A 27,270-nucleotide genomic window follows, 5' to 3' on the forward strand; every position below is an offset into this window, starting at 1 on the left:
CAAAGCACAAGCACCAAATGAAAGACTGAGACAGAAAAGAACTTGGAAATAACTTAGAAATAAACCTGGAACTTGGCATTTGAACATTACACACTCAGACTCTGAGCATGCCACACACACCACCTCAGGCTGCCTGCTCACACCTAGGCACATGTGGGGTTCACCTTTTGCATTCAGAAGGATAAAAAAAATGTGAAGGGTATCACGTAGCTCAGACAGAGACGAAGCAGATCAAGACGAGGATCATAGAATCATTAAGGCTGGAAAAGACCTCCGAGACCATCTGGTCCAACCATCCCCCTACCACCGATGTCACCCACTAACCCATGTCCCCAAGCACCACGTCCAACCTTTCCTTGAACACCCCCAGGGACGGTGACTCCACCACTTCCCTGGGCAACCCGTCCCAATGCCTGACTGCTCTTTCTGAGAAGAAATGTCTCCTCATTTCTAACCTAAACCTCCCCTGGCGCAACTTGAGGCCATTCCCTCTAGTCCCATCACTAGTTACCTGTGAGAAGAGGCCGACCCCCAGCTCCCCACCTTTCAGGTAGCTGCAGAGAGCAATGAGGTCTCCCCTCAGCCTCCCCTTCCCCAGACCCAACGGCTGCCGCTCCCTTTGTCCTCAGCCGCCCACAGGCCCTCCGCCGGTGCTGCGGGGCCACACGGCGCCGTGAGGGGCAGCCCCGGGAGCTGCGCTCCCCCACCCCCGCCGCGCTCCCCCCGCACCCCCTCAGCCGCAGCCCCCGGGCTCCGTGAGGGCCGCCCGGTGCCACGGGGGGTGAGGGGAGCCGCGTTACCTCGGCGTGGCGGCTCCGAAGGAAAACCCCCCGCCTCCTCCTCCTCCTCCCGCCCCGGCTGCAGCGGCCGTTGCGGAGCCCAGCGTGCCGGCGCCGAAGGAGAACCCCGCGGACATGGCGGCGGCGGGGCCGGGGGGCGGCAACGGCGAGGCCCGATCCCGGCGGCGGCAGCACGCTCCCTCCGCGCGCCCGCCGCAAGGCACCACGGGACAGCGGCGGACGGCCCCGGCCGCCCTTAAAGCGGCAGCGCCCCGCCCTGTGGAGTTCCCCCCCCCCCCCCGTCATTCCCGGGAGCCCTTCGACAAATTCTTCCTAACGGAGAGGTTTTGAAGGGGCGAGATGCGGTGGAGCGAGGGGAAGGAGGGATTAGTTACGGAGCGATACCCCTACACGATTGCGATCGCTCCTAATTGCCCCTCCGTTACTCGAGAACTTTAAAGTTCAAGACCACCAAAGACACGTGTTGGTATCTTTATGCAATATAATTTTATAGAAATTTGTATAAAACCCGTTAATTCTCTATTTGAGATCACACAGGATCATCTAGGTTGGAAGAGACCTCCAAGATCACTGAGTCCAACCTCCAACGCTAACAAGTCCTCCACTAAACCATAACAATCAGGAAAGCAGTGCGGTGCACATAGCCCATACTACAACTTTTAAGCTGTTTTGTCGTGTCTCTTATTTATTGTACAGCAGACGTAGGATTCTTGTGTAGCGGTACCCACATAGGTACAAAACGGATACGCTGCTGCTCTATGTCGTTATTTCGTTCTAGTACTGTTGTTTGTAGGTTTGTGCTGTGTGCCCTGCCAATAAGCACACAGAATCGGAATCCACATTAAAGTCTTTTAATTAAATTTTAACTCTACAGAGTCGCAAATCGGCCCCCAACTCTCCACAATCCCATTTTGCCAGGGAGTAATACATTAAAAAGGGCCGCTATAGAGGAGTTTCCCCGTTCACAATCCTCCTGTTGTAAGACGGAAGCCCTCCACCCGCGAAGAGGCCTGGGGAGCCAGGGCACGGCTCTCTTCTCCACACACCTCCTGGCACCACAGCACCATGCCTGCTTTCTCCACAGTGCCAGCCGCCAGGTGAGGCTTCACAACCAGCACTGCGCTCCGCGGCTCGTAGGACGGCGTCCCCAGCCCCTCCATTCCCCCAGCCCGGGTCTCACAGGGGCTCCCTGAGCACCGCAGCAGGCCACCACGCAACGGCCGCCATACCACCCCTCCGCTCCCCCCTCAGCCTCTCTAAAATGGCGCCGCCCCTCGCGGCCACCCCAAAATGGCGCCGCCCCCTGCCGGCGCATGCGCGCTGCAGGCGAGGAGCGGGCGCTCTGCTCCCCCGCTGACCAATAGGGGGCGCCGCAGGGAGCTCGCGCGGCCGCGGCCCCGCCCCGGAAGCGTTTCTAAGGCGACGCCCGGCCCGGCGGCGACAGTAGGAGGAGGGCGGCGGGTGGTGGCGGACGGGACTGTGCTGGGCCGTCATGGAGCACATCCGCACCACCAAGGTACCGGGGACAGCTGAAGGGGGACGGGGCGGCAGTGCTGCCGGCATCGGGGCAGTTGCTGTGGGGCGTTGGGGCCCGGTGTGGTCCTGTTCTGCTGGTGCCAGCCGCGGGTGAGGGCGTTGCGGCCGGCTCCGCCGCCGGTGCCTTCTCGCCTCCTCCTCCTCCTCCTGAGGGGCTCTGAGGCGGGCGGCGCTGCTCGGGGCGTCCCCTTCAGGGTGCCTGCCTGCCCCGGGGGGTTTCGGGGGGGTCCTCGCAGGCTCACGGTTCCTGCTGGGCGCTGTCTGTTTTATAGGGCCCGGCTCGGCTCCTCCTGGGGCAGCAGGGCTTGGCACAGCTTGGGGGGAAGGCAGGGGCTGCGCCTGAAGAGGGGGGCTGAGCACCTCGGGGGGTTACGGCTGTGTTGTGCTCGGGTGCTGTGCTGTGCGGTTTGTCCTGGCTTTGGGGATGGAGCCTGTGGAAAGAGTGCTGTGTTCTTATTAACGATTGATTTGCATAGTCGTGAACGTAAGCCATCAGTAGATGTGCGGTTTGTTAGCTTCTTCTGAAAAATCAGTCAAGCTGCAGTTGATGTTCTAGACTCTTCTACTTTATTTTTAGCTTATTAGTTGCTTTCCTTTATAATGAAGAAGGTGAAAATCTTACTAACTCCTTCTGTAAATCACTTATATAAAGTGTTGTGTTTTTTTTTAAATTTCTGTTCTTACATAATCACATTGTAACAGTATTTCTCTTGTCAGTCCTGACTGCAAAGGCTGCTGGAAAGACTGTTCCTCTATTTGTTGTGCCTTGGAAATGACCAAGCAATTAATTCCATGACCTGGCAGCCTGACTGCAATCAAGTTTTATAGATCTATGGAGGAAAGGAGTGGTTATATTGCAATAAATGTATAACCGATAATTAAAGGAACTGGCTTTTAAGTTTCTGGAAGAACACCTTTATATAAACTGTGTATAAATGTTTAACTAGTTTTTTAATATATATTTACATATGTATGTATACATAATGCTAAAGGAAGGTCTCTAACAAAGATACTCTGAGTGCAGTTTTGGTTTATTGGATGGAATTATCTTGTACCATGTTGACGGATTAGGGATAAGGTTTCTTTATCAGCCCACTTAAAAACCCGAAACTCCTGATTTGTAAACAATATTGCTACAGTCAGTTGTTGGTATCAAAGTTAAAAACTAGACTAAATGCAAAATATTTTCATGATCTGAGTAGATATTTAAGTTTCAAAACTGAAATTGAGACCATAAATGTTGGCAGGTTGCTGACTTTTTTATGTTGTGCTTGTGCACGGCTTTGGGCACCTGCTAAGAAAATCCTTGATGTAGCAATATAACTAGCTGAAGAGAGAAACAAGCACTGCAGCCAAGTTTTAAGGTACAGGGTTGTCCTGGTTTCAGCTAGGATAGAGTTAATTTGTACCATACCAGCTACTAGGAGGAAAATTAACTCTATCCTAGCTGAAACCAGGACAAGGACTTAAAATTGTTTCAAGTGATATAAATCATACCCCCAAAAATCTGTTTAAAGTGATGAATTAATGGCAAAAAATAACCTGAGTTCTTGATTAGAATTATGATGCTTGCTGAAATTTTTAAAGCTTATGGGATATTGGATATCCAGGTGGATTAAAATGCATATATGTTCGTAATAATTTTGAATATTGCAGTTATAGGAAGCAAGAAAACTAAAGTATAGCCTGTGCTAGGTACCATGCAAGGTCTGTGCATTTGTGGGCTTGAATTGGACCCCGTTCTGACTGGTAGGAGACACGCACATTTTCTAATCTGGCTGTTCTTTACAGTTTTTCAATTTATTTTACTGAAGAAATAGTGAAACAAGCATGAAATAACAGTGCAGTCTTGCACAAATTAACTACTGTGCAAGGAAGCTGTCGTCCTGCAAAAGGTGTTGAAATAGATTTTATTCTTTCTCTAACTTCATCTGATGGAAACGTTGAAGTTGTCTTAGAACTGTTGGCACAGCTACCTGAAAAGTTTAGCTTCTTATGAAGTTAAACTGTCCAACAAATTTATGTTGAACAAGGAAGTAAGGTCAACTTAAAATTCATAGACAGAAGTGATTTTTATACTTTAGTAACAAATGGTGAAAACCATATCACAATATCATAAATTGGGGGGGGGGGAAGGATTACAAATGAGAAAAAATTGGTTCTGTGATTGAGCTTTAGAAGTGAAGTGTCCTTAAAATATTTTAAAGAAAAATGTAGTAGAGAAGACTAAAATTTCTTCAGTCAATTCTGTTTGTATATTTGAGGTCATCTGTTAGTGAAAATGTTTATGGGTTTTCCAGTGGAGGTGGAAGTTTGGGATTCAGTAGTCAAGCTAAATCAAATGTGAGTCTGCCAGACTGAGGATTAGATGGGAAGGGGACAGCTCCTTCTAATTTGAAGGAATATCATACAAAGCTCTAATAAGAGTCTTGAAGTGTACTAATGCCTGCCCTCAGCTAACATAGAAATACAGCCTTGAGAATAACTATTTTGTTGCATGGAGGGCAACAGAAGTTTGCCTGGATTTTGTGGGCTGCATTTCTGTAACAAACCTGCGGTGTTCTGCGCACTTCTCAGTTTGCAGGGAGGTGCAGTGCAGAACTGCCCAAAACAAAATCCACGTTTTGACGGTGCTGTATTGGTTATGGTGCTTTGTATCCGAGCACTGATATCTTGCTGATGACAGGATAACATGTTTTGAGGTACAAATACATGTAACTTTATTTTCCCCTTTCCAAACTGAAATCTAGAATATTATAGTAGCATTGGCTGCTAGTAGATACTCAAATTTCCTCCATTCTGTTTTGGATGCCTTACATTGCTTTTCTAACTTTCAAAAACAGAGGTAGGCCTTGCTAGATTGCAATAAATACCTGAACTGAAAGGGCAATTATTAAGTGTTTTGTCTATACTTTTACCAGATAAGTAGGTTTGTACATGGGAATTAAAACCAGTCTAACATCAGCACTGTAAATGTGGTCTCAGATTTGGGTGCTGGCCTTGCTGGTGGGAAAGTTTCTGGAGTTCAGCTGTGGATATAATGGCAGTAGCATCAAGCTTCCAGCAAAATGGCTTTAAATTGGCACTAATGAGCCCGTGCTGCCAAGAAATACAGGAATGCATAGAGATAAGCCATTCACCACGGTCCTTTCCTGTTGTTGCACACACTGAGTCATGTAGTGTTTGCCTCAAATAAAGTAAACTGTGGAGCCTGTAACGTTATGAGCACCAGATAAAATGCAGGCTATCTAGAAATTGCTTTATTCTGAAATGCTTTTCCATAGGATTGAGATAACAATGTTGGTGGAATACCAGGAGGAGAAAATCTGCCCTTGGAAGATTCCAGCTTGAAATCTTGATACTTCAAATGCCAGGACAGTCCTTGAATTTCTGGGAGATTGTTTCTAATTATTACTATAGTGCTTGCATTTCACCAGAGTTTATTTTAACAGTGAGGCAAGGTTGTTATAATGCAGATTTTTAAGATTGGGGATGATATAAATAGCAGTAGATATCTAAAAGTAAAATCAGGAGAGTTAATCTTTGTCTGTGATGAGTATACAGATAGCTGATTGGAGAAGAACATATCAGAGACCAGTTGTTAATTCAATGCTGGCACATAAATAACAGGAAACTGTTAATGCTTGTGCTTGCTGTACTTCGGGGCAAGTTTTTGTCTGCAAGTTTTTAGTAATTCAACTTATTTTTTAAAACTTAATACCTTGGTCTCTTTTACTATTAAATAACCATGTTATGTATATGGAGTAAGCAGTCTGCAGAACTTAGTCTCGTCATTTCATTGTGTGCTTTTGTATTGAAACAGGATATTTTAAATGGTCATTCTGCACAAGCTTATGTGACTACAAGTGTGTTCTCAACAATTTGGATGGAATAGTCTTGTGTGTGCTGTATTACATGCTCTAGCATTCTCAAAATTACTGCACAAACTGATGGAGCTTTTCTGGAGTTGGGATTTTTACTTTGTGTTTAAGGAAAAAAAACTAAGTTTTGCTTTCCCCCACTTTTTTCTTACAGGTAGAGCAAGTGAAGTTACTGGATAGGTTCAGCACCAGCAATAAGTCTCTGACAGGAACTCTGTACCTTACAGCAACTCATCTGTTATTCATAGATTCAAGCAGGAGGGAGACTTGGGTAAGCATATCAAATGCTTGTGGCTCAAAAGCACAGGTTCTTCAGATGCATTTGTTCTTCCTGATATGAAGTTGAATTTGTTTACTAAAATGTTTAATGTAGAAGTTATTCCCCATGATCTGCTTGTTTGTGATATCATAAGTTAATGAATCACAGCTCCTGCTGTTGCATGACACCTTTGCAGTTGAAACTGGATAATGTTGAAAATAATTTTCACTTCTCTGAGTTGCTGTTGTTTCTTCTCTATAGCCTTTGCTTGTTTTTCTGAGCAAATGCTTTTTTTAACATCTGACTGGCACTGCAGTTCAGAGGAAGGAGCGGGAGATTGTTAGATAATTTAAGCACTAGGTTGAAAATTTCTGCATTATCTTTGCCTTCCATTTAGATCTTGCCTATGTTAAATGAGATGGCAAAATCCAAAAATCTAGGCTTGGTGATTCCATGCACTTTTTTAGAGTGGTAAATGACTATTTATTCTGAAGATGTACATTTTGGAACAAAAGAGCTCAGAAGGGGCTGCAGCTTCTTGATGGCTGTGGCCATCATACCAGCCAGTTTTACTTGTATAAGCAGTAATACCTGCTAGTTTTTTTGCCCGGTTCCCTGGTGGCATACATGTACATCAAGTTCTGGCTTCCGCTGTAGCACAGCTACCTGACTGAGTTCAGCGCATTTAAGGGTGCTGTACTTCTCCAGGATGAAATCTCATTTTCCTGGGCTTCACTTTTTTTCTGTAGGTGAAACTTCTTGCACTTAACTTTATATCCTGGTTATCTGATGAGATGTCTCGTGGTGCTTACAAAAAAGATATTTTTTTCAGTAATTTGGATACAATCTACAACTTTGTGCAAAAACAAACTGTTATCTTCTCAAGTGGAAGGAACTGTTGAGGAGAATATATTCAGAAGCATTGTTTGTCCCAGTGTACTGCTTCAAAAGATCGTACTTCAGTGATATCAAACCTGTATTTTGAATATTGTATTTGTGATGATAGTGCAAGTATCAAGTATAATTATGATAATGTCTCTCTTCAGGATATAGTCTCTTTGTAAATGCATATTTGGCAGCATAGTTTTCAGATGCCTAATTCTGATCGATATTTAAGAGGAGATGATTGCTTCAGTGAGGTAATTGAAATGCTTTTGAGAGCATCTTGTTCAGCTGAGGTAATGTATCAGTGGCTTTCTTCCTGTGGTTGAACAGCTGTTACTTTCTCCTGCATTTTCCCAAACTTTGTGTAGATTTGCCACAGATATCCATTACTGTGACAGTCTTTTGTTACAGTGGTTGAAAGGCACTTAGTTATGACTGTCGTGTCTACATCAGCACAATGGATAATACAGGAGAGGTTTTTCTTATCTCCTGTTCATTCTATATCCCTGTGAGCAGTCTGAGTTGTCTCAAGTTGTACTCTTGGCTCAAATGCTAGCAGACTGATTAAAGTAAATGACTAATGCATAAAATATTTAATGTGAGCTCTTCTGATAGGCAAAAAAAATACTGTAATTCTAAAATCTTCAGTATCTACTATATGTTGATTTGCTTTCCTTAACTTGCTTTCTTTTCCCTGATAAAATTCTGAAGTATGTTCCTCTAGATCCATTAAAGGAAAAAAAGAAATCAGACAACTTATTTGGACCCCACCTAATTGGATGTAAGCTGGTCAGTTAGTGAAGCTGCGGAAAAGAACTGAATGACCCCAGTGGAGTTCTATTTCTTGATTTCTGCATTTAAAAGTATATTTATTAGTTTTTATAAAGATTAGTTGACAGTTCAAAAAATCAGGGGAAAATTAAATTTTAACAAGTTATGCTATCTAGACCAAAATGCCAAGCTTGAATTTCTTCTTAACTAATTCTCTTCTATAACTAAGTGATTGAGAAAATTGGTCAAAAATCAATATTCAGGACAAGTTAATCTGTCTTGTCTGATTGTGTAAATAGTGTGCCTTTCTCATTTTTTGTCAGCATGCTCATGCTGAGTTCTTGTATGCCTTAGATATTACATCATCACATTGCTGCAGTGGAAAAACTTCCCTTGACTACTTCTGGCTGCCCCCTTGTCATCCAGTGCAAGAACTTCAGGATAGTTCACTTTGTTGTTCCCAGAGAGAGAGATTGTCATGATGTTTATAACTCTTTGCTTCAGCTGTCAAGAACAGGTGAGACTTCAAACTGGAAAAGGCTTTGTAGTATGCACCTGGGTAATAAGTTGGTGAGAAATTGCATGGTTTCTTATTTTTTGTGAAATGTACATTATGTAAAAGCCTTTTAGATGGGTTTGATGTGTCAAAGAATTTTATTAATAATGGAGTATTAATCTATATGTGAATTCAGAAAATGTCTGGCTTTTGTAGCTCACTGATCTTGTCTAAGAGAGTGCAAGCTTCCTATAGATTCAACATTTTTGAGCATTAGCCTCAGAATTGTGAATGTGTGTATTATGTTTTTAATTGATGTGTTCCATGGATAAAATGCTACTAAACAAGTACTAATTTGTTACTGACTTCATGCAATTTCAAAAAATAGGCTGAAGTTTTGATGCTAAAATAACAATATGAATTTAGATTTACAGGAGACTTCTGTCACCTAATGTGGCCTTTTGCGTTTTTTTGTTTGGACAACTGTAAAATGTTATCTGTCATGTAAAAAGTATTAGAAAAAATAAGAAAATATTTTGAAAGCTTTTTTGGTTTGAAGGGAACTTTACATTGCTTTTAATGTTCAGTAGATTTACATTTCTGTTCTTACCTTTAAAGATGCCTGTTATTTTTGGCTCTTGTGAAGCTCTTCTAATAATTTGTTATTTTGTCAGTCTTCATTTCGTGACCTTTGCTTTGCCCTAATGACTTAAACATCCCTGCTGGGACAAGAGGTCAGGCACTCTTTCATTCTCTTCCCTGAAAATTTTTATAACCTACCTTTAACTAAAACTAAATATCTGGAGTTGCAGAATAAACATTTCAGGAATGCCAAGTATCTATTTACTCTGTCTGGAAATCTTGAAGCCTGAAATTTCTGCAGCTCAGGCAACCTTAAGGTTTGTCAACTGTGCTACCTTTCTCTACCAATGCATTTTTAGAGGCAGCTCATTACAGAGTCTTATTTTTCCTTACCTTTTAGCAAAATACGAAGAACTGTATGCCTTCTCCTATAATCCAAAGCAAAATGAATCTGAGCAGGTCAAAGGTTGGCAGCTTATTGATCTAGCAGAAGAATATAAGAGAATGGGAGTGCCAAATGATTACTGGCAGTTGTCTGATGCAAATCGTGATTATAAGGTAAGGACTGTAGTGGAAGATGTTCTATTTTACATCTGTTTTTGGTTTATTCTCTGGCTCTAGTCCTGTAGAAAGCAGTCTGATGCTATGAAATCACTTGGCTTGCAGCATAAGCAAAACTTGCAGGTGGAGAGAATTAACTCCTTAATCAGACAGTCTCACAACTTTCTAATTGAAGCTTTTCTTCTGTGCCTCACTGAGTGTACGTGCATTAAATTGTTTCTTGTGTTCACTTACCTATTTGAAACCCAGTCCCAACAATTCTGCTCCTTTGCTCTAACGGAGAGGGATTCTGCATTAGGTTCTGCAGTACTGGTTGTAAAAGACGATGGCTGTGGTGGTGCAGCTGATTGCCAGATTAGATTTCATCTTTGTAGTCTGCAAATATAAAAAATGATGGAAATAACTTCAATATTTTATTTGAAACATATGCTCAGCAGTTCTACTGAAAAAATTTCATTCTTGAAGTGAATGCTACTGTAGCAGTGCTTTCCAGCAGTAATTGGTTGTATCACTTTGACACTAATTTGTACCTTTTTATCCATGGTTTGTCTCCTCTGAGATATTCACATAAATAGAATTATGTTGGTGTTTACCCTTTGCCTTTTATTTCCTTGTAAAAATAGTGTAGGGTTATGTATCTAGTGCTAGGTTTGTACGCTGTATGCATATATGTGTGTGTGTGTATGTGTCTTTCAGATTTGTGAAACCTATCCTAGAGATCTTTATGTACCCAGAACTGCAAGCAAGCCCATAATTGTTGGTAGTTCCAAGTTCAGAAGCAAAGGAAGATTCCCAGTGTTGTCCTATTATCATAAGGATAAAAAGGTATTGTCTGTTTTCTTCATGCAAATGGGCTGAAAATTCTCAACGCTTGCTGGTAGTTCAGGATGTATGAGGTAACTGCATACCTTACATTGTAAGGTGTACAATTCAAGTACGCTGACTTGAATGAGAACAGTATATATAACTCATGATAACCTTAAATACAGCTCACGGTAGTAGTGTCTAACAAGATGCAGAATTAAGCTAAGCCAGTTTAAAAGAAATCCTCAAGTAATTAGTTGAATCTCTTAAAGCTTTCAGAAACTGACCTTAAGATCAAGATAACATGTCACTTGACAAAAATCTATCTTGATAAATGAAGAATAAAATCTATTATGTCAAAGTGTGGGGGGAGGGTGTAAAAAAAACTCAAAATAACTTATTGATTGAGGAGGAATTTGCAAGGTGTAAAGAACTAGTGAATAAAAATAGATTTTGCAAGGTTTGATAAATGGTGTGAAGCAACTTCTGCCTGTCTTAGCCATCGTTGAAGGGAGAGCAGGATTGTCATCCTGCTGAGTTGAAGAATTTTTGAAGTATGAATATTAAACTAGTAGATGCACTTGAAGATAACTCATAATTGGGAAATGCACCTGACACCCTCTCAAATGCAATATATCATTGAAAATGATATGGTAAAAACTACTTCAGACTGTAACGTATTACACCTAAAAATAGTAAAACTAAGCATAATTTACTTTTCATCAAGAGTAATTTGCTTTTTACTGAAAAGTAAAAAAGTAAAGTGCTTTTTTTTCAGTCTGTACTTCTTGGGTTTTAATACTTAAGAAAATTGTGAACTACCTTGTCACTGTAGATAGGCCTGAAAAAGTTGTAGGCACTGCCTGTTTTAGTGTGCAAGTGTGCTTAAAAAGTTGGAACACCTATGCTTTTTTCAGTTGAAGTGATGTGTCAAATGAAATGAATTATGCAGGTGTCTTAAAATTATGGAAAGTGCTTCAACTATAGATACTAAACTGAAGTTAACTTGGCTTTTGTATTCTATGACAGGCTGCAATTTGTAGATGCAGTCAGCCTCTCTCAGGTTTCAGTGCCAGGTGCCTGGAAGATGAACACATGTTGCAAGCAATCAGTAAAGCAAATCCCTCAAATCGCTACATGTATGTCATGGACACCAGGCCAAAGGTATGTATTTCTATGGGTTCTTCAGACTACTCTCTCCTCCTGAATGCCAAAAGAGTAACTGAGATAACATGTGATTTGGAAGGATTGAGAGTTAAATGCTTTGGCCCAATATAAACATATTCTATAAAGGTAGAACTAGGCCTCACTATTCAAGTGGTCAAGTGCTTGCTTTCTTAAAGAAGTTGAACCACACTATCAAGACAAATCTAAGGTCAGGCTGATGGTTGGACTTGATGATCTTGAAGGTCTTTTCCAACCTAAATGATTCTGTAATTCACTGAATGTAAGTGAACTTCTGGGGAGGTACATTTAAAAATATATGTAAAACAGGTAAGAAGTGAATAGTTGGAGTGAGATCCAAGCACCTTTAACTGTTAGGAATTAAGTTTATGAAATGGTGAGCTGTGTTGGAGGTTGTTTTAGAACAGAAGGGAGGACAGTGGCTTGTCCAAACGTTGCATGAATACTACTAGTACTGTCTGTATTAAACAGGAAGAGGTAGGAGAAATTCTGTTGTAGCATTTTTGAGGTCACACCTCAACACTAAGTTGAATTATGTTGGGTTTTTGACCTGTTGGAGTATGGGGGGTTACTTTCTCTTTTTAGGCAATCTGCATTTAGATTGATATTTGTGTCATCTAAATCTCCAAATGCAGGAGCTAGAAAACAAGGATGTAAAGTGAAAATCCTACATTGTAGAATTTACACTTACTTTGAGCAGGCTTCAGTAGGTCTGGCTGACAGGTAAAAACTGAGCCAACTGTGGGTTTTTTAGTTGTACTTTTTATAGCTGCAAGCAGTGTATTAGCTGCTTCTTCACCAAACTGACTTTTTTGTAGGATACCTGAAAAGCGTATGTATGGTTGAGGCTGGGTTTATTTACTCATTTTTAGGTTAATTGCCTTGAAGTGTCTTTTCTCAGAAATGTTTTGAAATAAGTAATGGCTTGTTGGTGGGTACACAGAGGAGAGAATAGGAAATTATTAAATGCATTATTCAGATGTGTCAGTGTTGAATATAGACCATCTGTTGCTTTCGGTGTACCATGCCTTTCTCATGCATGAATGCTTAAACTGTTCATTTATTAGAGTCTGTTTATAATATGTGCTTTTGTGTCTCTTCCTAGTGTATTAAACTGAAATTACTTGGTTTCTATTTCTTAATCTGACATTTTATTTGAAATGCTGGTTTACAGTATTTTGATTTTGCTCTTTTAAGCTTAATGCAATGGCAAACAGAGCTGCTGGGAAGGGCTATGAAAACGAAGACAACTACTCTAACATTAGGTTCCAGTTTGTTGGAATTGAAAATATTCATGTAATGAGATCCAGCTTACAAAAACTCTTGGAAGGTATGTTCGAACTGTACTATATAGCGTATATAAAAATAATAAATATTCTTCTGAAGTTTTTAATAATGGCTTAAACTGTATTAAGACTTGTGTTTTATTCAAGCTTTGCACTTAGTACCAGTTTGTGCTCAGCAGTTGTGGTAATGACCTACCTTAAATCTTCACTGGGTTTACAGTTTAAAAGTGATGTGAGTTATTTTGAAGAAAACTGAGCAGCACGTGCTAGGGGTTAACGTGATTAGTATGTCAGTGGCTTGTGGGAAAGACCAGCTTTCCAAGTATACACGTATACATACATGTATTTGTGTATGTATATGTAAATACATAAAATAACGTGAATATATATGCATCTTCACACGTAGAACATTCCTCAAGGAGCACTTGTTTGCACAGAACTCACTGTAACTGCATGATGTAATGGTCTATACAAAACGTGAACTCTTTGTCTTGGCAAACAGCTCCTGTGCTTGTAGATGCATCTTGCAGAGAATTCGTGTTTGGGGGGAGGGGAAATGTGAGTCAGTTCATAGCACCACTACTTGCCACAGTGTTGTGAAAGTGATGAGGCAGAAGTCTTCTATTTTAACGATACTCTTATTTCCCTTAATATTTCATTGAGGTATACAGATGAAAACAAACCTGAGACACTTGGGAATATTAATGCTGTGATTAAAGTACGGTGACAGAAGTCAGGTTTCCACGTGTACTGCTAGTTATGTATGTTTGCCTTTTAGAATTATCCTAATATTTCCAGTCATTGGGAAGGCTTGCACGTGTAGGGAAGTCTCCTTTGAAGGAATTCTAGCTATGTTGGTTAAGAAATTTTACAGATCAGTGGTGTAGTCTGAATTCATTTTCATTGAACCCATATCTGCTATTAACCAATTGCTCAGGCACTCTGTGGAAAATGTTACTGTAGAATGGTTTGGGTTGGAAGGGACCTTAAAAGAAAAAGACCTAGGTCCAATGCCACTGCTGTGGGCAGGGACACCTCCCACTAGATCAGTTTGCCCAAAGCCCCATCCAGTCTGGCCTTGAACACTTCTGGGGATGGGGTGTTCACAGCTTCTCTGGGCAACCTGTTCCAGTGCCTCACCACCCTCTGAATAAAGAATTTCTTCCTAATGCCTAATCTAAACCCTTCAGTTGAAATTTATTCCCCCTTGTCTTATCATTCCACTCCCTGACAAAGAGTCCCTCCCCAGCTTTCCTGCAGGCCCCTTTAGGTACTGGAATGCTGCTGTAAGGTCTCCCTGGAGCTTTTTCTTTTCCACGTTGAACAAACCCAATTCCCTCAGCCTGTCCTCATAGGAGAGGTGCTCCAGCCCCTTGATCACCCTTCTGGTCTTCCTCTGAACTCTTTCTAACAGGTCCATGTCCTCTTGTGCTGGGGACCTTAGAGCTGAACACAGTATTTCAGGTGGGGTCTCATGAGAGCAGAGTAGAGAGGGAGAATCACATCCCTTGAGGTGATAGTACTTAAACTATGTTTATATATATTTTGTGGTTATTTGTGCACACACTTTATTGGAAAAAAAAGATTAGCAGCATGACCATGAACTTTAATTTTCTGAAATTTGGGATAATTCCTATTTTTTCTAAATCTCTCCTTCAGTTCCAGACAACTGGCTCATAAATCCTGATTTCTTTTTTTAAAGATGCCTGTTCCTGTGTAGTAATGTGTGATGCAGAAGTATATGCATCACAGTTAAACTTTGGAACTCGTAGTCTTTCCATTTGACATAAGCATCTGTTGGTGGGATGCTATCAAATATTTTTCATAATAACAGCTTTCCTTAAGGATAGAACCCCTCTCCATTTTGCCTTGTGTGGAAGATTGATGTATTTAAACTCAGTAGTAACTACTATTACTGGTTCCCTTCTGGGATATTGGAGGCAAAAGAAGGAGGGAATGGAATTATGTCTTCCCAGGAAAATATGAATTATGCATATATTTCAGTGATAGGAAGGACTTCTAAAACTTAGGGAGGCATGCGATAAGGAACTTTTCAGACCCTGGAAGGAGATGCTATGAAAATTATTCATATTTTAAGTTGAGGAAAATGCCATTTAACTTCTGCGTGCCACCTTTCTCCTAGATGTGCTGAATGGAATGCTCTCTAGTCAGTGACAGGATACCAATGACCCTATTCTTTCAAGAGTCTTTGTAACTGGAACTGTACTCACATTTATTTATAACAAACAACTGTTATTCTTTCTTCAGCATGTTTCTGATTCTAGGCTCTTTGTCTCTCTGTCTGGCTTCCTTCATACCCTAATGAAAGGCTCCAGAAGTCATTTGTTTGCAAATTAAATGTAAGACACAATCCTTCCCAACATCTTTCCCTAATGCAGGATGTTAGGGGGGCTTTGCAGTCTATTCTTCTGATTTAGCTGTTTGTGTTCTTTTTAATGGTCTTATATGCAGCAAAACAAAACTTCTCAAAAATAGTCGTCTTTAGTGTAGACACGATGACTCGGTGCCCCGATGGGCAGACTGCCCAATCTGTACAACACTAATCGAAGAATCTTCACATAGCCTGAGTTTCTGGCTATAGGGTTGAATATAGAAAATCCCATTTTTTATACGCTTAAAAATATAGCATTACATGTCTGAAAAGACTTGAATTCTGATAAGCAAAAAGGTATTGCATAAGTCAGGAAAGAGCACTTCTGTAGGAAATATGAGGGAAAAGGCTCAGTAATAGTTGCTGCTGTGGCACATATGTTGATGGTGGAAGTGTATTAACAGTTTTGTTGTGAGTTGTATGGAGTGTGTTTGTGGGGGGAATTTTTTTGTTTAAAAATGACCCCTGTCCCCAGCCCACCACGCTTCCTTCAGTCTCTAGGTTCTGCTTGCAGGATCCAGTCACCTTTTGATGCAACAACTGCTGCCTGAGGCATTGCTGGTAGTGGTGTATAAGGGCAGTCAGCAATGGGGCAGTGAGTCATTTGGGCTCGCATGCATGCAGGGCACATATTTATGATCCATATAGTCAAAACGGTCTTAAAGGATAGTTTTTGTGAAGTCGCTAGACAACTTAGTGGTGCCAAGTCATCTTTGATCCTTCTGAGTAACATGAGGGACTGCAATGATTAATCAGCACATAAGTGTCCTGAGAAGTGTCAATGCGATTTCCTTATTTTACCACTAAGTAGTAAAAATGTCAGTTCACAGAAACGGAAGGTTAATTACAGGGGCTTGACATGTGTTTGTACCTGTGCCTTGATTTTCAAACCAATGAAGTCTGTCTAGAAGCAGAAAATACCAGGTCAAGTGTTTCGTGAAGTTGAAAATGATGTTCAAAAGCTGGTTTTGACAGAAGTATCTGGGTGAAAGCAATCGAGGGCTAGAAGCCCGTGTTCTTTTTTTAAAGATACTTAAGCTTTAATCAACGAAGCATAGAATATAGGGGTGTGCAGTCATGTGTAATGCCTCTAGGTATTTCTTTCTGTGTCCCATCCATTCCCTGCAGATGTTTGGCTTTCCAGATTTTTGTGGGAGGACCTATTTCAGTTTTTCCCCTTATCCTAGTGGTGGACTTGTTTATGTGCTGTTACAATTTAACAAGTGTGATGGAGCAACAGGTGGAGAGAGTAAATGTGTGAAAGACTGTGAGTGACTTGAGAGGATCAGGTGGTTCTTGATCTCTTCTATTTTGTAGACCTTTTGGAAGCAGAACTTTTGCCTAACAATAATTGCTGTTTTTTATCCAAGTACTAGAGGAAACTAGCATAACTTTTGCTGATTTTCCTGATATTTACAGGCTGCCCTTTAACATTAGGTCTTGTTTCCAGGGGATTCTAAGTGTGTTATTTCATTGTGCAGTGGTTTGCTAGCTTTTTTTCTGGTTAAAAATCTACGGACTTTAGAAAAAGTACTGCATGACTTGGAAGCTGGAAGCCTATCTTTGTTACAGCATTCAGCAGCAACCAGTGCTATGAGTCTTCCTGAGCAATAGGGAGTATACCAGAATTTGTATGGCTGAAAGCTGAGAACTACGTAGTGTGGATACAGGAATGCTGCAGGAGCTCACTTCCTCCCGTAGTCAGAGATAAAGGTTATTTTGCAGTTGCTGTGTGAGTATCTCTACTACTAACTTTCTGCTCTGGTGTCTTCTTGTTTTTATCTGGGACCCACTAACTTGGCAGAAAATAGTTTTCTCATGTGACAGGGACAGGTTTTTTTTTAGATTGTAACTTCAGGTATATCTAAGAATCACATGCAGAGGAAGGTATGTCAGTTACTGATCTACCCCCCCGCTCCCTTTAAGTTCCTTGTGTCTAAACAATAATGCAACTGAGAACTAGTGCTCAAAATCATGTGTTAAAATAACTGATTTTTTTATTAGCTAATTTTCATTTGGCATGGGTGCTTGGTGTCCTTGAAGAACCAGATTATCTGTCTCATTTCTGAATTGCTCAGCACATCTCCGTGAGAAACTTTCGGTTTACCTCCATACCTGTTGCCTTGCAGCACAGCAGCAACTTTCCTTTAATATGAGTCCTCCCCTGCCCCCTGAATTGGTCTTATTGTTATGGGATCAAAGTACACAGGGGAAGAATGGTAGAGATCAGTCAGTATTGTAGTATATCAGTTCTGGAGGTAGACAAAATCCACGTGGTCTTCAGTTCATCATTTTCTCCTTGTACTGCACTCACTTTATTCTACTAGGCAGAGTGAAAAGGTTGATGAAACTCATGGTTAGTTCCAAGCAGTCAGACTGACAATGTTGTCTGGATGCAGCTACTTTGTTAGTAATAGTAATCTAACTATTTGTAGTAAGGTTTTTGGCATTTTGGTCCCTTTTTTTGGTGAGACATGACGGTTCTAACTCTGTTTAGGTGTCACTGGTGTATTTAATTCAGATCTTTTGTCAGAAAGACACATCTTGTCATTTAAGGCTTCTGTAATTTTGCAGAGCTGAGTTTTGGGTGGAGAACACCTTTTGTAGTGCCTATCTCTTAACCATTTGAGCGTGGTAGTTTCCTGAAAAGGTTTCAAATCAACTTACAACATTGAAGAATAATTCTATGCTGTTTATAATGCACTGTCTCTGTTGTAGGGATATTATAGGTAGCTGTAACTGCTTAGGGCTTTCTAACTCTTTTTCTTTCAGTCAGTGGCACAAAGGGTTTGTCTGTCAACGACTTCTTGTCTGGTTTGGAGAGTTCTGGATGGCTGCGTCATATCAAAGCTGTGTTGGATGCTGCTGTTTTCCTAGTCAAGGTAATTTGTATGATGCCTCTTTGAGGGCAGTTTGTGCTATCAGACAAAATTACACTTAATATTCCGTAAAGCATAAAACTCTGCAAATACGGTTTTCCTTCTTTGCTTTGACCCTTTTTGCAGAAAGGGGGATGCTTAAAATACACACAGACACATCTGATATGTTAAGCATTATTTGTTTCTCTGTGGTTGGAGATATTCAATATGCCAGCTAATGTTTTATGATTTTCTTTGGATGTTGTTTGGTCGCCTTGAAGATATTGTTATGCTTCTTGATTTCTTTGGATATTTATGAAAGGTGTAACCAGTTTGAAGGTAGATGGAGCCAACTGTTTTTTACTATACACTGAAAAAAGGAACTTACAGGACAAAGTGGCTATCCCATTTAGCAAGGAAATGGGACAGTTTATAAGGAATTGAAAAGTACAGTTGCATTTGCCAGGCACCTGAGATGCTATGGGCTTAACATGAAAGGGGTTCGGGGGGAGGGGAGTAAAGAAGAAAACTTTCTTTTCAGCAGCTGAAGTAGGAAAAGGTTCTTTAGCTAAAAGTGGATGCTTCTAAAGATCAGATGGTCCTCAAAAATTTGGGTTAACAAATTCAAATTTGAATAGATTTGAATTCCTAGCTGAAGCTGACGACCACTTCCTGGTCCTTAACTTTTGAGTAGTATAATTACTAACAAATGGGTGTTATAAAACAACCAAATAGAAAACTAATAAAACTGTTTGATCTGTAATGTATAGTCAACTTCTTCCTTAGTACTTGTTCTGAGGGCATTTCTAGTTTTATAAGGGGTAGAAACAGAAATGGGAACCACTGTAGAAGTCCCTGTTACATTTTGTGAAGGAGATAATGGAATTCCCTTTCGTTAATAGGGGAGTTTTTCTACATGCATTTCAGTGGAGAGAACTCACTAGATTTCTGGTATTATCTAATACATTGCCCCATAATATTTTTCTTCTATTAAATAGACTATGCTCTGAGTTTTGGATAAATGTAGCTTTTGTATGTATTTACTAAAATCTGACTTTGAACAATCTAAGCAAGAGAGCATTCATTAAAGAAATAATTATTTTGCAGGCAATAGCAGTTGAGAGTGCAAGTGTATTAGTGCACTGCTCAGATGGCTGGGACAGGACTTCACAAGTTTGTTCTCTTGGAGCTCTCTTACTAGATTCCTATTACAGAACAATCAAAGGGTTCATGGTAAGCAAGCTGTTGTATTGTTAAATTGTTTCTTGGTAAATCAAAGTATACAAAATATCTGAGTGTGAAAGGAAAGAGTGTAACTGTACTGATGCTATTTTGTAGTTACAGGTGTAAAATAAGTTTTGCAGACTATGGTTGGTCTTTGCTTTAGAAATACTTGGCTGTGGGGAAGAACTAGGTATTTTAAATAACCTAAGAAACTGAAATACAAATAGTAGATTGTTTTACATACCCTGCAGAAATGGTGTAATAACTGCCTCTTTCATCCAAAATAAAGACCTACGAAATAAAAGGATTCCAAAGTGCTTACATGAGATAGATGTACTAAATTATACCAGATATATATTCTTAACATTTCTCCCAAATTAACTTCATTACAATCTAAAAATTACATCCCCAGCCACAGTGACATAAAGACCTGAACATATTTAAGCAACTTAAATGTCTTCATCTTTCTCTAGAGATGATCAAAGAATTTTGATATGATTACTTAAAATTTCGCAGTAAGAAAATCAACTGTTTTTGCCATAACAATATAAGGGCTTATGGGAACACCTGAAAGTTAATGTACAAAATTAGTTCCCTGTACTGATCACAAACTACTAACTGCCACAAAAGCTAAACTGATGAGGAATTAGAAGATAGGATAGTTTTCTCATGGATAGTGGGAATGTGTACTTGTTAGGAACCTCATTTCTTTTTTAATCCTCGCTGTCAATTGGAATTTTGGAAAGCCTTCTGTCATAAGTAGACAGTCATCTGTTTTTGGTGCTTGATACTGCAACTAGTGACAAAAACAAGTTACTGTTGATATTAATAACATTTTATAGTAGTAAAATTGCTAAGATTATATTGTGTGGCTTTATGTAAACTATAATAGCAAGAATGCAATATTAAAATTTTTCATATACTTCACTCAACTTTCAAAAAGTTAACTGTTATAATCCATTTATGTGAAGCTGTAAAGCATTAATATGCTTAAAGTGAGCCTGGTTTAACAGTATTTTTCTGATCGTCAACCTGTTCAACTTTTTACTAGCTTTAGAAACTAGTTTTAGAAATGTGCTTTGTCAGTCTCTCGTAGGAAAAAAATCTCCTGTAGGAAAAGGAAAAAAAATACAGTGGCAAATAGCTGCTTCTGCTGTAGTTGATTTGAAACACAGTATATATCAATAACCTGTGAGGTTAATGCTGTAGGTGTAAGATTTACTAACATTTTGTTAGATACTTTTGTTTTGTTTTTTATCTTGTAGGTTCTGATAGAGAAGGACTGGATTTCTTTTGGGCACAAGTTCTCTGACAGGTAGTTTGCTCTTCTGATGTAGAGGAATGTTTACACTGAACTGAGTGATAAATATTTCACTAAAAGTGATCTCGAATTTTGCATTAATATCTAGACCTATGTAGTATCACAAAGAAAGGAAAAACAGTTTGTGAATGTTAAAGTACTGTATTGTTCCCAGAAACTTTGCAATGGGTAAGCTATTTTCAGTTGACAGTGTACTTTGTATATTGCTATTTATTCAAATATCTATTGGGTAGTTATTCTGTGTTACAGATGTAAGTTTAATGTCACTGGTACCTCACTTCTGCGTATTGATAACTGCAGCTGGATCTGCATATATGCATAGCCAGTGCAAGACAAACCTAAAGCTATCTCCCAGCCATTTAGAAAACATAAAACACTTTTAAAGTTTTGATCTGCATAAATGTTTGCACTTACCCATTCTTTTGATGATGGAATAACTCTACCTTTAGAAGTCCTATTTGCCAATAGTCCTATTTTTCCTCCTTGCTCTGAGTGTCACGAACTATGACAACAGCCTTGCTGTTATTTCCTATTTACTAGTTTACTTTTAGCTCATGTGTTTCAAGTGTTGACTATGGATGTAATAGATGCAAAGGAATTAAACTGTGTTGCTTTTCTTTATTCAGTAAAGATATCTAGCTCTTTACTGAATACAGATGTGATTACTTAGAACTCAGAAAAATAGGTTAAATTTAGGCTTATTTCTATTCATGAATTGCTCCAGTTCTTGAAGGTAGGTACTTAATTTCGAAACCAAAACTAGTGTCAGAATAGTCTGCTGTATTTTTTTGAACAACAAAAACCTTAGTTGTGCTTGTTTTCAATTTCTAACCTAAGCCAGTTTCAGTCTGTTTATGGAATCTCTTTCAGGTGTTGTCAGTTGGATGGTGATCCAAAAGAGATCTCGCCAGTGTTCACTCAGTTTTTAGAAAGTGTGTGGAATCTGATGGAGCAGTTTCCACAGGCCTTTGAGTACAATGAAGCTTTCCTTCTTCAGATCCATGAACATGTCCATTCGTGCCAGTTTGGAAACTTCCTTGGAAATTGCCAAAAAGAGCGAGAAGAACTAAAGTAAGCAGGGATATTGTAATGTCTATTTCTTTATTTTGAAAGACTAAGAACTCCTGTGAATCTGCTCAGTTTGGGGCTCTGAATAAAAGTAAACTTGCAGGATTGGTCACACCAAAAGTGATGTTGAACTGTATTAGGGAATGGCAGTTCTTCTCAAGCTTTTGCATGCTAAAGACAGTTTTTCTAATTTTGGGAGAAAATACCCTGCTCATCAAGGGAAAGTCAAGGCATGTTTCTTCTTCTGTTCGTTTTTCTGAAAGTGGATAAAGTGCTCCTGACTTCCTGCTTAAGTTACTTACTCCCTCCCCTAATCTGTTTTTAGGCAACCTTAAGATCGTTGCCTGAGCAAGGCTGATTCTTTTCAGTTAAAACTTAACAGGCTGTCTCAATGCTTTCTGTTGGAAAACTCTTGGAAAGCTTTCAGTGGTTCATCTTAAACTACATTTAAAAAGCATTTATTGCAATGAGGCAAAACTTGCACACTATTAAGACTATTACTTCTAAAACTGATAGTTCTATCCAACATCAGCATATGCCAGGAAGAAGTCGATTTTACTGAGAGCATTTAATTCAGTTTTATAATTATTTCTGATAACTTCTTTAAATCCATCTCTGATTCTTATTATGCTGAGTTGAACAGCTTCTGGATTTTGATTGTAGTTGGTGTCTTGACCTTGATCTCTTGTTGCCTTAAGATTAAAAGAGAAGACATATTCCTTGTGGCCGTTCCTTCTGGATGAACAAAAGAAGTACCAGAATCCTCTGTATAGCCCAGATTTTTCTCCAGAACTAACTCTTTTGGAGCCTAATACAGTGTCATTCAATTTTAAGTAAGTTTGAATTGTATACAGTATCTTGTCTTCAAATTGGTTTTTATCTTGCATAGTTAAAACTATCTGTTACATGCAGGTTTTGGAGAAATATGTACCACCAGTTTGATCGAAGTATGCATCCCAGGCAATCTGTGTATGATCTTATCATGAACATGAGTGAACAAAATAAACAGCTGGAGAAAGACATAAAAGAACTGGAAGCTGTGAGTATTGCAAAATAAGTGTATTTACTTGTGATTTGTTCTACAAATTCATGCGTAAAGCCTATAATAATGCTTCTAGCTTTTGTATGAATGCCATTATTGTATGGCCTACTGCTTGTTCTACATAATGTTGAATTCACCTTTCAGCTATGCTGAATGTCAGGCTATGCAGCTGATGTTCTGCTCTTAAATATAACTTATTTTGCCTTACCCAAGAATATGTCCTACCAAAGCATTACTGAGATAGGTCTCTTATTTGCTTTCTAGTTAACATCTTTCAATGTATTCCTGCATCTGAACAAACCGGTTTGGTATTTTTCAGATCTAAAGGAGAAGTCTTAGTAGGTTTTTAGGAAGGACATAAAGGCGCTGACTTTAGTCTGTAAAAGCTCTTGTTTGCTGCAGACTTCTTCCTTGCTAGTAGCACTAAGGCCCCTGCCTGTGCTCCAGAATGTACTCCTGTTCTGATAGGACCAGACAAAGGACAAGCATGAAAGTCTTTACTTCTGTATAGACTAACAAGCAACCTTTCAGTCTTCTGCTCAGCAGCATATTTTTTAAGCATGCAGTGCTTGTAGCATCTGTTGTGGAAAAAAATGTTGGCTTACCCAGGGGCCTAATGCTTATTAGATACCCGAGTCTAAATATGTAAAAGTATTAAAGGGAATAACAATCTGAGTTGGCCAGCAAAAAAAGGGTTCTCTTTTATGCAAAGCAAAACGTCAGTAAAGCAGTGATGCTCACTGCTAATTATTTTCTATATTTCAGAAAATAAAGCAGAAAAACGGGCAACCAGATGCAGTCCTTATGAAAGAACATCAGCAGTCTGCTCATCCTGCACCCATGGCACTGAAAACCCCTCCGTGTTTCAAGAAGGAGCAGCCACTGATCCCTGTGAATGATGCTGTAAGAACTATAGAGGGCAGCAACACAGCGGACAATCGCTACAGTGAATTCATGGAAGAGTTTTCAAAAGCTGAGCCTGCTGTTGTCAGTTTAGAGTATGGAGTGGCCAGGATGACCTGTTGAAATCTGGCACGGCGCTTCTCTCTTCTAGCCTGGCTGAATTAAGACATTTTGAGGATGGGTCTGTGCTGCATGACCAAAACATGATTTGTATATTGGCAAGTTTTGTTAACGTAGGTTAGAACAGCATGCTAATTGTCAGGTGTTTGCTGTTCTTATATATATATGTATACATAAAAAAAATAGCTGTATTTTAAAAGAAATAAGGGCATTTGGTAAGTAGTGACTAAAAATTGAGGAGTGGTATGTCTTTGGACTTTGGGCCGGTTTGCACTAAATTAAAACAGTAATCTTTATTCAGTATAGGAAAACACAGGTGGTCTTTCAGGTGGTATTTCATGTTGATTTTACTTGGGCGAAAAACTTGAACTTTGTATTTTGGGGACTGAAGCTACAAGTGTGTATATATGTTGCATATAATACAAATATGTATGCCCTTGTTATATATCACCCAGTACTAATTTTCAATGTATTAAGTGCCATGGGAAGAGTATTTAAAAACATTAATAGTTGGCCTTAAACCTGTTGATCAGTAATATTGGCATCCATGACTACTGCACTCTGCAAACTGACTCTGTTTACATTGTACTTGTTCAAATTGTTCTTTCCTTAAAACCAGACTGAATACAGGGAATGAAGCATGCCTAAGCTGGCACAGCCTTTCAGCAAATTGCTGTTTGAATGTCAACTTATTACTGAAGACTATTCTTTCTTCCGGTTCCTCTGTTTAAAATATAATAGATTGGCCTGATTTTGCTCTCTAGTAGCTCAGTAGATTTGAGCATCATTGGAAGTATAGGTTATGTCTGATCTTAAATGTTTTGATTGTGGTAAGGTGTTTAAATTTAGAATAAGGAGTAAAACACATAAGAAAAAAATTTAGCCAATATCTGAACGGAACTTGACTACTCAGATTGCCCAGCACGCAGTTAAACAGTTGTTTGAGTTCCAAGAATGGAAGCAGGAGTTCTAGAAGTAGTCTACTGACATTGTTCCTGAGTACAACAAAAATCTTTCATTTATGTATCTGAAGCTCATAAGACACTGAGTGCCTCCGAGATCTTTCTCTGGGAGAAAAACTTCATAATTAGTGAAGCCTCCCTCTCATCTTGTAAAAACTTGTCCAGCCTGTACATTTTAAAAAATCTTCAGAGTGTAGTGAAACTGCGTATGTAATTATATAAAATCTTCATCTAGCAGGATACAGTAGAAATTCTGACATAAAAAAGTTGATATAATGTAGATTTCTATGTTTGTAGCTTTCTAGTAAGGGAGAAGGTTTTCATTAACTTTTATCTCATGACACTTTCTGAGCAGGTAACAAATATTCATATTTGGGTATTAAGATACCTAGGTATGGTGTTAGATTAATGCTACTAGCTTTTTATCTTTGGATTTAAATCGTTTTTGGTTATAAGTGAAAATGAGTTTATTCTTATCCTAATCCCTAAAGTCTGTTTTGTTAAAATTACTGGTCTGTGCCCCACATAACTTGACGTAACTGGCAGTGTTTCCCTCCACATCAAATTAGATCCAGCAGTATATTAACAAGGCCAATGTCATGATCAAGTTGCACTTGTGAGGTTGTGTGGGTGAAGTTAACTGTGGCCCGTGTATTTGGTGAGTATAAGCCACTATTGTTTGTTTAAAGCCTATAGATGTAAATACATGTTCATAAGTCTTTTTATTCCCAAAGACATAATGTCATCTTTAAAATACATTACCCAGTCATTTAAACATGGTTAATTTTTTTCCACTACAAGTTTTGACTGAGTTTCACATTTGCACAGTGGTGCCTTACAGGGTTGCAGCAAGTGAGGGTTTTGTGCCTTATTTGTTGTCTACCCATCACCTCCTGTATCAAACTGGTTCTGTGGTTTTCCTTTGAAAAAACATCTTGTATTATTAAGCTTGTGTTGCATCTCACTATGGAAACAAACATCATTGACAATATAGGCAAGTGTTATTGGTTTGTACTTGTTTGTTTTAATATTTAGCTGCTCTGGTATGCCATGTATATTTTTTCATATTTATTGTTTAGAGTTTATGGATTCAAAAGATTATATTAAGCTTTTTTTGCAAATATTGTTGTATGTGTTTTTTACTTTAAGAACTGAGTACCCGTGTATATAAGGCTTTTTAAAAGATCCATTCCCTTTCAGTACTGCTAAAGTGATCTTATTTCAGTCTTTGGGCCCTTTCTATTGGAAGAGTTCACTTCGATGAGAGAGTTGGGATGCCTTTTAATTTTAAATCAAGGCATGTTAGGTCAGCTTTAAAGGGCTGTAAAATTATCTGCTTGGGCATAAAACCTGCTTCATTTAAAAAAATAAAATTCAATACTTCCTGATTGGAAGGAAATACTTTACTGCGGTCAGTATGTGAATAGTTTTATGAGGCCGTTGTATGGAGCAGCCTTCTTACAAAGTCCAGACAGCTTTGCCAATTCAGCCCCCAGGGTCACCCATGAGAAACGTTCCTGCAGAGAGGCAGCTGTCTATTCTTGTTAGCTTTGGCTTAAGCCTTAACAGCAACCTTTAAAGCGCGTGGGACCTGTGGTGAAGTAAATAGATGGTAGCACAGTGAGCTCCAACACAAAGCTTGGCAGGACAGCCAGGACTCAGCTCAGTGGGACTGTTCCATGTCCTTCGAGAAGCTGACAAAAAATGTGGCAGGAGCCTTCTGGGAGCAGAAAGAATTCCAATTCATAATTCTGATTCATAGTTCAGTGGATGAACTTTTCTGTATCACAGGTATGCTGCTTCAAGAGCAATTACACTCTCAGAAGGTGCCCAGTACCGCTCAAAAAATGTTCAGAATTCTTTCTAATTCTTTCGCTTTCTAGCTGTGGCTCTAACTTGCAGCTGGTGCACTGTCCAGGTGGTTGGGAATATGATGTCCTGGATAGAAACTTGCTATAGTGAATTGTTTTCACTGGTTCCAAACCTGAAGCACAGAATGGGCAGGTGCCAGTTTTGAGAAGGTCTTGATAAAGCCTTTGGGTTTCTAAGTTTTGGGTTGTGCACTATAGGGGAAAAATTATACCCTTTGATTAACAAAGCTGATAGTCCCACCTGAGCAACTGAAAGAGTTTTCACATTGTACTCGAGGCAATTTGAAATAGTTATTTCACCAGTATAGAAAGAGTTGGGTTTATTTTTAGGTGGTTAGCTGTTGTCATGATGTATTCTTTTAATACAAGTTTAAATATCCGAGTGTTCTGTTTTGTAGGACAACTGCCAAATCAACAGACTAAGAAATTAATTAAGCAACACTGAACTGAGCCTGAATTTTCC

General features: G+C 39.5%; 2 protein-coding genes across 10 annotated transcripts in view; one reads left to right on the top strand and one right to left on the bottom strand.

Annotated features, from left to right (window-relative positions):
• The window catches only part of NUP58 (nucleoporin 58), a 41,405-nt gene extending 40,415 nt beyond the window's left edge, over positions 1–990 (bottom strand). For 6 of the 7 annotated variants that reach the window (XM_048072763.2, XM_066989761.1, XM_048072762.2 and 3 more), the window contains exon 1: positions 801–989. In XM_048072763.2, the coding sequence (XP_047928720.1) occupies positions 801–916 (116 nt within the window). In that variant the 5' untranslated portion in view covers positions 917–989. Of the gene's footprint in view, positions 1–800 lie in introns of all 7 variants that reach the window. The other variant, XM_066989760.1, reaches the window with a different exon arrangement.
• A 1,180-nt stretch (positions 991–2,170) lies between these two features.
• Positions 2,171–26,051, top strand: MTMR6 (myotubularin related protein 6). Of its 3 annotated transcripts, none has more exons than XM_013188196.3 (14): positions 2,171–2,316; positions 6,372–6,488; positions 8,487–8,649; positions 9,611–9,768; positions 10,468–10,596; positions 11,605–11,739; positions 12,958–13,090; positions 18,211–18,320; positions 19,404–19,529; positions 20,786–20,835; positions 21,712–21,912; positions 22,608–22,742; positions 22,822–22,948; positions 23,717–26,051. In XM_013188196.3, exons 1-14 carry the CDS (start codon positions 2,293–2,295, stop codon positions 23,975–23,977), a joined length of 1,869 nt encoding a protein of 622 aa, XP_013043650.1. In that variant the 5' UTR covers positions 2,171–2,292; the 3' UTR covers positions 23,978–26,051. The 3 variants fall into 3 exon arrangements, with proteins under 3 accessions (XP_013043650.1, XP_013043651.1, XP_066845863.1); XM_013188197.3 differs by lacking the exon at positions 2,171–2,316 and adding an exon at positions 7,523–7,654; XM_066989762.1 differs by lacking the exon at positions 2,171–2,316 and adding an exon at positions 7,523–7,615.
• Positions 26,052–27,270: the final 1,219 nt, after the last annotated feature.

The sequence above is a fragment of the Anser cygnoides genome, chromosome 1 (genome assembly GCF_040182565.1).
Source record: "Anser cygnoides isolate HZ-2024a breed goose chromosome 1, Taihu_goose_T2T_genome, whole genome shotgun sequence".
In the NCBI taxonomy this organism is placed as follows: Eukaryota; Metazoa; Chordata; class Aves; order Anseriformes; family Anatidae; genus Anser; species Anser cygnoides.

Excerpts from the sequence above, each read along its gene's own strand:
- MTMR6 (XM_013188196.3), top strand. The coding sequence starts at position 2,293 with ATGGAGCACATCCGCACCACCAAG. Across the intron at positions 6,489-8,486 it reads CAAGCAGGAGGGAGACTTGG|ATATTACATCATCACATTGC; the intron begins GTAAGCATATCA and ends TGTATGCCTTAG. Across the intron at positions 22,949-23,716 it reads ACATAAAAGAACTGGAAGCT|AAAATAAAGCAGAAAAACGG; the intron begins GTGAGTATTGCA and ends TCTATATTTCAG.